Source organism: Limanda limanda, chromosome 12 (assembly GCF_963576545.1).
Source record: "Limanda limanda chromosome 12, fLimLim1.1, whole genome shotgun sequence".
Classification (NCBI taxonomy): Eukaryota; Metazoa; Chordata; class Actinopteri; order Pleuronectiformes; family Pleuronectidae; genus Limanda; species Limanda limanda.
The window spans coordinates 17377011-17386899 of record NC_083647.1 but is presented as its reverse complement, the minus strand read 5'-3'; the positions used below and the strand labels follow the sequence as shown (position 1 = coordinate 17386899).

The following is a 9889-nucleotide window of genomic DNA, read 5'->3' as shown; positions in this document are numbered from 1 at the left end:
AACCAAAGTAATTTGACTTGATTTTACTCATCAGATGGTTTACAGTGCTGCTGGGTGTTGTTTGTTGTTGTTGCTGTTGTCGTCATGCCAGCATGACTGGTTCGGTTTTAATGACAAACTGGATGTTGCAACAACACAAACTTACTTTTCAACAAACTCAATTTGAACAATTTTTGCGCGTGTGCTTGAAACAAGTTTGTGTAAAAGTGGACCGCAGACGTTTCAAGGTTAAACATCCCGGAATTGTATGATTCAAATAAGATTCAGGTTTTTTGCAAAAATAACAGCAGGTTACAGTAGATAAAAGAAATTTAAATACCACTAACCGTTTGTCTGTAGCTAAAACACTTTAGTTTGTACAGGAGATAAACTTTGAAGGGTTTTTTTCCTCACTTTCACATCCCACACGTCTTCGTATTTGTAAAGCACAGAAGATGCACGTTAATCGGCAACACACCCACACCTTAACCCTTATTAGTTTCATTTATGAATACATTTGCATAAAGAATATGCATCATATGAAAATTAAAACACTTCCTGTGTACATATAGTTTCTTTTCATGTCTTTGTTCAGTACATGTGTGACATTTCACAAGCATCCACATAAATCATCAGAAATAAACACTCAGCCTAAAATACTTTAAGACCAATCTCCTGCCACTGTATTTAGTTTTGTGTGAGAATCATACACAACCCATGATGGAGATTCATTAATTTCCCTTAAAACTTAACTTAACATAAAAGTCATTTCGAAATCCATTTCCAAAAGTCTTCCGGCCTCTTCGCTAATATTTATAAAAATAAATAAAATTGGACCACAGTTTGATTCGGAGTTAAAAGCAATATGACACCCAGAGGCTCATCTGAAACACTGTCTGTAAGTGCAATGTTGCATTCAAGTGATAAAAGGCCTTAAAATATCAATAAATATCTTCTGTACAACATTTGCACGCACACTGTTCAGCAGTCCCACTGGGTTTGTGCTGGAGGAGAAGGAGAAGTGTTCGGAGGAGAACAGCGTATGAAGGCTGGACTTAATGTGACGTGGTTGACTTTCCTCCAATGTTAAACCTGCGACTTGGTGCTTCTGTCCCCTTCCAGCCAATATTCTTCAGTCTGCATCTCTGTGAGCCGAGACACCGTCCTCTGGAAGGCAAACCTTTCCTCTTCTCCACTGAATATGGACAGACTGCTGGCCTCGTCCTGTCGAACCCAGGGAAACAAAATCACACCTTCGATATGTATGTAATGTGTACTGCTTAAAATAAAAAGGCAAGTGGTTTTGACATTAGTTTAAAAAAAAGACAATTAAACAGAAGAATCATACAAACATGTTAAAATCGGGTATTTTCTAAAGGAACCTCAGACGATCTTAAAGTTTTAATCTTAACATGTTTACACAGACTTTCCTTTTACTGCATATTTACATTTTAAAATGTTTTTATCTTAATGATTTCTCTTGATCCTAAAGAAACAACATTTCAGCTTTTTCAAAATCACCTCTGTGGAATTATATGTTTTATTAGACATTGCTAAAGACGAGTCGACAGGAAATGAGGAGGAGGAGAGACTGAGATGCGACGCAGGGGATTTTTGAGTTCATGGTGGACATGTCAGCTCCTTCACCGGGGGGGCATCCCACAACATTTAATATTAACTGTATTTTTTTAATAGTTTAAATGAAAAATAAATAAACTTATGTCAACGTTTCAAATGAGTTAGGGGAGATTCTACCAATCGGTTATTTCCATCTCTATCGAAAACAGGAAATTAATTTGCCACTGGAGTGAGATGATTTATGTATCTATGCAGTTTCCATAGATACATAACTTGCATTTAAAAATAAACCAGCGTTATTCTGAGTCAAATCTGTATTAAGAAAACAGCAACTCATGCAAGTTAGATTTTTATTTCTGTTTGGAAAAGGACTAATGGCCTTACACGTGTTTCTGTTGATTGTTGCAGATATTGTTCAATTATCAAAGTAATAAATATACTTTAGGAGTGAACATTCCTGGCAGCAGTTTGCACTTTGACTGTTTTATAGCCTTTTATATTGAGACTGAATGTACACACCCAAGCCGAAAAACTGGTTCAGCTGGATAAAAGAAAAAAGGAGAGTTGCAGAGCTCTTACCCTTTTCAGCCCCAGATCGTCCATGAGAATGTTGCTCTCATCATGACCGCGATCCCCGTCGAGCACAAAAAGGTCCTCCAGAGGGTGGTCCGCGAGAATCACCACCCGCACCTGAAAACAGAGATGACTCATTGTAATAAAAAAGTTTTGGGTGATTAATGTGTGAGTGAATTTGTGCACCGTACCTTGTGGTCGTAAAGAGCGTCCACCAGCGTGATGAGTCGCCTGGCTTGAGTTTTTTTGTTCAGCGTGAGCAGAGGAATGTGACGGATAAAGAGGGTGTCGAACAGCCTGGATATCTCGAGGTAGTCACTGGCCCCTAAAGGCTGAAACATTTACATTCAGACACTGGACACCACAGCAGCCAATAAGCAGGGCTTTGGACTTGACTGTTTACTAAAAAACTCATCCTTTTATGACTTATCTGATTTCTTTGGATAACATTAGCTCACACAGAGCCATTAATGTGTGAATCACTTTATCACTTAACAATCCAAAAATGTTTTAAAATGATCAAATGTAAACTTGGTCAAGTTCTCTGTGTAGTAAAAGACACCAAATAGTCTGAGGCTGAACTTCGGCGACAATAGAATTAAATGATACGAAATAAATCTATATCGATGTGATGCTGAAACAATGTTTTGTGTTTGAATATTTCGTGCAATATTATCGTATTGTGGTTTTGATGAAGCAAGCAAAAAAGTGTAAAAAAGCAACACACAACAAAAAAGACCCACAATTCAGGATTAGAAGTCAATAGTGACACAGAGTTTTACAACAGTTATGTCATAATATGCATCTCACAGTCAGGAGTGGAAAAGTCCAGACGGACTCACCCTATCACAGAGCTCCTCAAACGTACAGTCTGCAATGGTCCCACGAGCTTTGTTCAGACGCACTTTTCTGTTGAGAATGTTCATAACTCTCGGTCGTGTAACTGTAGGGAAATGTCACAACATATTATAACCGCTATAAGCAGCAGTGGGTCGGGGCTGGGCATTTTGAGGAAGTGTAGGAGGAGGATTATGTCACATATCATATTCAAGTCCACTTACTGTCATTCTGCTTGAAAGCCAGCTCATCAAACATCTTGTCAAGAGTCGCTTCTACGTCAGGTTCACTTGAGCTACGATAAATGTGACAGAGAAGCGTTGATTAATCTAACTCTGACTTTTGATGATTGATTTACCAGAAGACTTTCTTACAGGAAGTAGAGTTTTCCAGCCGAGGGTCTGTTTCTTCTGCGGTAATCGATCCCAGAATCCAGCCGAAGAGTTTCGCAATATTTCTGGAAGTGAGAGACAAATAATTAACAAACGGAGCTGTAAAAATATGTAAGAGAAAAAGAGATTTCAATATGTTTGTGAGTGGAAAACCTTTTATTCTACATTCTTACCTGCAACACGGCAATAAAAGGCACAAAGTTGACTCTCTGCAGCCCATTTTTATACAAATCTGAGGCAAGATGACAGATATAATTTATTTTATTATTTACATTCCCGTAATGTGGATTTCTAAATCGATGAACACATTTAATTTGATTAAAAAAAAAAATCACGAATCGCAGATATTTCAGGGTTTCTTCTCTTGATTTGCAATGTCTGCAGAATCATGTTGTGAATATGATTAATTTTAAATCATTATAATCAACTTGTATTGGATCCTACTATTTTGTCCTTTCAAGAACAAAATAAGGAATATGGATGCCAATTGAAACCTATTGAATGCCGAGTTAAAACCCTAAATTTTCGTTTTACACATGCAAGTTTGAAATGTGCTATGTTATCTAGATATACAGGGATTGCTGCACTTGTTTCTTACCTTCAGGAGGTCGATTAGAAGTTGCCACGACAACAACTCCGTTCAGAAACAGATTCTCAAAAAGCTGCTTGACAATCATGGCATCAGCGATATCAGTGACCTGAAACACATAAAAGATGGAAATTAACTTTTAGCGGCAGCACTGCTGAGGTTGCAGAGGCTGCCAGACTCACTGTGATGTGTTGAAACATGGAAAGAGCATTACCTGAAACTCATCAAAGCACAAAACACAAGCCTCCTCACTGATCTCCTCAGCAACTGGAGCAATTGGGTCATAGGATTTGGCCATTTTACCTGCTTTCCTCTTTGGCATACTCTGCTTTAATCGATGGATCCCTGAAAGTAAAAAAGTGAGAAACTTATAAATACAAATTAATTCACACAAATACATGGTCGCTCAGAACCTGAAAGCCGTTGTGGGTGTAAATATACAGTATAGTTAGAGTTACTAAGTACAACATGACAAACTAATTCAAATTCACTTCAAAATGCACTTGAAAATTTGCTAAATATTTGTGATTTAAGTTATTGTTTACTTTATCAAAGCACAATTTTTTAATTGAACAATTAAAATAAAACAAGTTTTCTGCCAACTAGTTACAATTTCACCTCTTCATAGATATTAGAACTCCACATATGCCCAATTTTTTCATAAAGACCTGTGAATTATTTCATAAAAATTCCTATAATTACCAAAAAAAACTCCCCATAAGACTGTTAAAAAAGAAATCCTGGGCCCGATATACAAAACAGGGAGAGGTAGAAAGCTAGGCTGGCGTATTTAAAGCCTCTAACTGCAAATACAAGAGATTACAGAAATATAGAAAACACAAAATAACTTCAGATCGTTTTTGCCAGACACCAAAGTGCTGTGTTGTTCTAGGACCCTCGTATTGGACATTAATATACAACTCAACAAATCACATCACCAATTACAACTAGTTTGCTTCAAAGACAACAATTCTTGACAGAGAGGCAAAGTGTCTTGGTTGATTGGGTAAGTCGTCTTTAACAACTGACATAATTTAATGAGTTGATTTAATGATGAATGAAGGACTACTTTTACTACTAAATGTAAGGTCACGTACAGTAAATGGTGACAAGAATAAAGATGCTTTTCAGGCAAAAACGACCACGAGAAAGCTTTGGTTCAATGTTTTTCCTTCTCGAGTGAATAGGGTGGGGACACAGAGTGAAGACCACAATGAAAAGGATACAAATCTGGTTAACTGACCATGTAGATGGTAACTACAAGTGGGTTGAATCCAGAGAGCAGATTCAACAACCACTGAACTTAACCCTGAACTCTGAGGTGTGTAACTCTGAGATGTGTTTTCAGTTTCATTGCAGCTGATCAGAGTTCACCCGGAGTCAAGTGAGTGTGGTAAAACAAAAAAAATCCCTCCTCAATGCTACGATACTGTGATTCACCATGGAATGTGTAAATAGAGAGTGAAGTCTCAGTTTTGATCCAGTGGAGCTGTAAGTATACTGGATGAGAATACACATGTATCTTTAAACCTAGAGTGTCAGAAAAGGAGCCTGAGTTGGAGAGAAGAGTCAGTGACATTTCATTCAGCAAAGTCTATTCATCCATTGCTTAGCAGATTAGATTTATTTTAATGGATGATGAAGCTTGAATCCTCATGTTATTTTAGATTTATTGCTAAAATCGGTTATACATTTATTTATAAATACACTGACTTTGGACAATTGCAGATTAAAGTGTCTGTTATAAACTAGAGTGTATATTTTTATAGTGAAGGCTGGGTATTTCATATATTGCGTTAGTTTTCAACATGTATACATTAATATAGTTACTGAAATACTGTTAAAACAGAAAATCTCAATCTCAAGTCTGTTTCGTCACTATAAGGACACAAATCTGCCAATGAGCATTTTGCATCCAGAGTTTTAGTAACACTCAGTAACCTACCCAAAATCAAAGTGATCTCAGATTCTAGAGCTGGAAAATTAATCTCCCTCAACTCAGGAATAATAAACTTAATGTTTTAATTAAACTTGCATAATGTAAACTCCAGCATATATCTCTCTCTCTTTTATGGAAAATATAAGGTGAAACGTTCACTTCACAGCCTTTTTTTTAGCTTGCAGCACAAATGACACCTTTTCAAACAACTCATGTGCCCTCTAGTGGCTGTTAGGAGGACTCTGTGTATGAAGTGTACTCACTTTTATGCACATCCAACATAAAGCCATGGAAATGAACCCGCTTTTTCTTTTCCGTCTCCACATATGAATAAAACATGTCCATGACCATTGTTTTTCCTGTGCCTGAAATAAGAAAGACAACGCCAGTCAGAAACAAATAAGGACATAAAATACTAGGTAATTAGAAAGTTGATTTCTAGGCCCACTCCTTACCGACATCACCAAATATGTAGAAGCCTTGTGGAGGTTTAGGCTTTGTAAAAAACTGGAAGAGATAAAGGGAGAGAGAAATAAGGAATTAGATAAGATAAGGAAATAATAGAGCACAAGTCTAGTGGTTACCCAAGTTCAACTGACTCCATCAAAATAGCACATGAGACCTGTTATCCATTCAAAGGCAGTAAAGTATGCTAATAAATAAGTTATTGTAACAAAAGATATAATCACAAAGGCTTTGAGTAAGCAGACTGGAGTTACTGCCTTTAAATAAACTAAGAACAACACATGATGATGCAACCATCTACAGAGAGGATAAGCCTGCATCTACACATAATACAGACACAGTGGTGGATGAACGGATGTGAAACCTATGAGAACCTCATGCATATGTAATAAGAACAACAGTACCAAAACATTCATGCTTGTCTGATATTCTACTCTAGCTACTGTAACAACAACAAGCACTGTTATTCTTCCACGTGTCATGATTTGACTTCAGGTCACAATGGGATTTGTGTGTATTTGATTCAGCTGACACTTACTGAAAAAAAGTAAAATCTATGTAAAACTTTGCTTTGCTATCTGTCAAGTATGGAGGTGGAACGATTGTTTGAGTTTGTGTGGCGGCTAATGGCACAGGAAACATCGCACTGGCAGAGGGAAGAACAGTTTCGGCAAATTGTGAAAGCAGATGTCCTTCAATCCATCCAGAAAATGAAACTGAGAAAAGGGTTGGGTCTACTACAGGATCCACAGCAGACCTCAGGATCCACCACGAGCTACTTCAAGACAAACTTCTGAAAGTCTGATCTTAAACATTTTGTGTTCAAGCATGTTTTGTTATATAGGAATTTCTCTTTAACAGAATTTCCTCCTCCTGTCAGCGAATCATTGTTTTTGTGAATGCACTTATTGGACTGCTGTAATTAATCTTGTACTCTGTGCAATGACAATAGAATTCTCTAAATATATAAGAGAAAACTTGAGGCAAGCCACAGCGAGAGTAGGTGAACACTTATAAATTAGGAATAGAGAGAAAAGCTGCTGTTTGCTACAGTAACATCTGACAGAAAGGGTCAGGTTACGAGTGAGTGAATCTGGATTTTTGTACGTTCAGTTTGCTGTAATATTTTAAGTTAAACGCTTGAAGATTGTCTTGTTCGCTGCAGGGGTTGTATTCACTTCTTTTTGAATCAAAAGATCAACACAACTGCACAATATTCAGGTAGAATTGGCCCCTGAAGTTCTGTGTTCAACAGATCAATAATTTCTCCAACCGATGTAAACATGTGGTGAGATCCTCGGGAACAACCAGTCACTACCTTGGAGAAGATGGACGTGGGAGTGTTGCTGTATCCTCTCAGTGTTTTGTGCAGCTCGTCCAGTCTCTGCACCACCGATCTCTGGTGCTCGTCCTCCCGCAGTGTCCCGTCCCTGATCAGCCCGCTGTAGTGATCCACAGGCCCGCAGAAGCTCCTGGTGGCGCCGGCACCAGCACCCACCTCCTTCTCCACCTCCTCCTCCACCTCCTGCCGGGCTTTGACGGAGTAACCTTAGAAATGAGCAGAACACAGACACTAGTGGAAGTTCAGCTCGTGTGTTTACAGCAGGAAAAAGAGGCTTCAGGGTTCATACACATTTTGACCAATGGGTTTCCATGGTTTTCAATAACTTTAAACCAAATTTCCATGACCGAACATTTTGTGAAATCTGGGTGTATACATGAAAAAGTGACAATTTAGTATTTAAGCTTACAATGAGATTTCAAAGCATACAGTATACCTTAAATTGGCATAGTGCATTATCCCGAACGACATGAATATGAATATAAGAAATTTCCATGATTTCTCGAAAACTTCTGGGATTTAATTGTTTTCAAGCACTTTTCCAGGCCTGGATATAAACATTTAACAATTCATGACTTTTCCAGGTTTTTCATGACCGTAGGAACCCTGAGGCTTATAGATGAGGTTCGTAACAGTGAAGGGTGACAGCTGTCAGCGACAGAATAAACCCAAAGAACAGATGAAGTTAAGTTTATAAAACTGGTCAAACAACCAAAACAACACCGGGTTCGCTGTGGGAGAATGTCACCCGGCTAGCTAGGTGGACTTCTACACCGTTTACGACACATTTTAACCTCCACCGTCACAGGGACTCCAGTGAAAGACGCCTCACCTCGTTTGCAGATCTGCGTTAAACATGTCAGCGGGCTCCTGGAACACCCCGTAAACAGACGCCTGATGCCCGGGAAGGCTGAGGGTGACATCCCCACACACAGCGGTGCGAGGACCGCCATCTTGTTTCAAATGACGTCAACGAAACTTTATTAGCAAGGACAGCACACACACACACACAGACAAAACAATCGTCAGCCAGCAGGGAGCGACACATCTCTCAACTCTGTGTTAATGATAATAATAATATAATTTTGTTCAACGTGTCAATCTATTGCAGGAAAGGGTTATTTGAGTTTTGTGGGGGAAGTTACTAAAAAAGGAAATTAAAAAAACACAACAAGATAAAATTTAGCTTTTCTCTATTTGTATAATATTTTAAAATGTTTTTTTTGTATATCAGACAATCGGACTTATCATATTCATATTCATTTCTGTCTGTGAAATTCAGTGGCTAATGTGCGATCCATTTCATCGTACATATGTGCACACTGTACATATTCAGTTTACACTGCATATATATTAGTTTTATGGTTTTAACCGCATTAATATTTTTTTAGACTTTTCTTATATCTCCTTATAAGTATTGCATGGTACTTGTTATTACTTTACTGGTGGTTATCCCTGACTGCCCTCTTGCTGCTGCAACGCTGCAAATCTCCCCTCTGCGGGACTAATAGCTTAGCTTAGTTTAGCATAGTTCAGCTTAGCTTATTTTGTTTTATCTTATATATGTCTATCGATGTACACATCAATTCTACAATATCAGAAAAACTGAATAGCAGCTTATTGTCATGTTTCTGAGGCTGGAATGAAAATATTTTTTTTGGACCAAATTTCCCTAGAAGAATATTTGCATTTCATATTGATATTTAGTTTCAGCTCAAATATTAACATCGGCTGTCAAATTAATTATTTTAGTCCATAAACTACAAAGTAAGTGTAGTAATTAAAACTAAGATTGACTGAGAATACTAATTATTGTTTATTACAAACTACTATTAATATCTACATTGTTTTAATTAACCGATTAATCTAGTTAATGCCGCTTATAATTCACCACAGCTCAAGATTTTAATGTCTTGTTTTTTTTACCTATAGCCAAAACCTAACATAGATTCAGTTTAACATCATGCATGGCAAAGAAAGCAGTACCCTCTTACATTTGAGAAGCTGCAACCAATAAATATTTGGCATTTTGACTCAGGAAATGAGTAAAAACAATCTTTGATATCAAACAAATAGATTATCTTTGTAATATTCAAAGTCACAAAAAATGTGAGTATGAATGTTTAAAGTAACGGTTAAGCACACCATTGGAAACCTACAACAGAACAATTACATTTTAATACTTTCCTATGAAT

General features: G+C 37.5%; 1 protein-coding gene across 1 annotated transcript; it reads right to left on the bottom strand.

Moving 5' to 3' along the window:
- Positions 1 to 469: 469 nt before the first annotated feature.
- afg1la (AFG1 like ATPase a) lies at positions 470 to 8647 on the bottom strand. The gene is made up of 13 exons (XM_061082155.1): positions 8527 to 8647; positions 7671 to 7900; positions 6343 to 6394; positions 6151 to 6252; positions 4163 to 4293; positions 3958 to 4057; positions 3533 to 3591; positions 3342 to 3424; positions 3192 to 3262; positions 2973 to 3073; positions 2322 to 2462; positions 2137 to 2247; positions 470 to 1203 (listed from the first exon to the last, which is right to left on the bottom strand). The coding sequence occupies exons 1-13, from the start codon at positions 8645 to 8647 to the stop codon at positions 1066 to 1068; spliced, it is 1440 nt and encodes a 479-aa protein (XP_060938138.1). The 3' UTR covers positions 470 to 1065.
- Positions 8648 to 9889: the final 1242 nt, after the last annotated feature.

What these genes read in the sequence shown, in the direction of transcription:
- afg1la (XM_061082155.1), bottom strand. Translation starts at nt 8,647, where the DNA reads ATGGCGGTCCTCGCACCGCTGTGTGTGGGGATGTCACCCTCAGCCTTC. An exon ending in CCACGTCCATCTTCTCCAAG is followed by an intron (nt 6,395 to 7,670) that starts GTAGTGACTGGT and finishes TATCTCTTCCAG; the next exon opens with TTTTTTACAAAGCCTAAACC. An exon ending in TGTGCTTTGATGAGTTTCAG is followed by an intron (nt 4,058 to 4,162) that starts GTAATGCTCTTT and finishes TATGTGTTTCAG; the next exon opens with GTCACTGATATCGCTGATGC.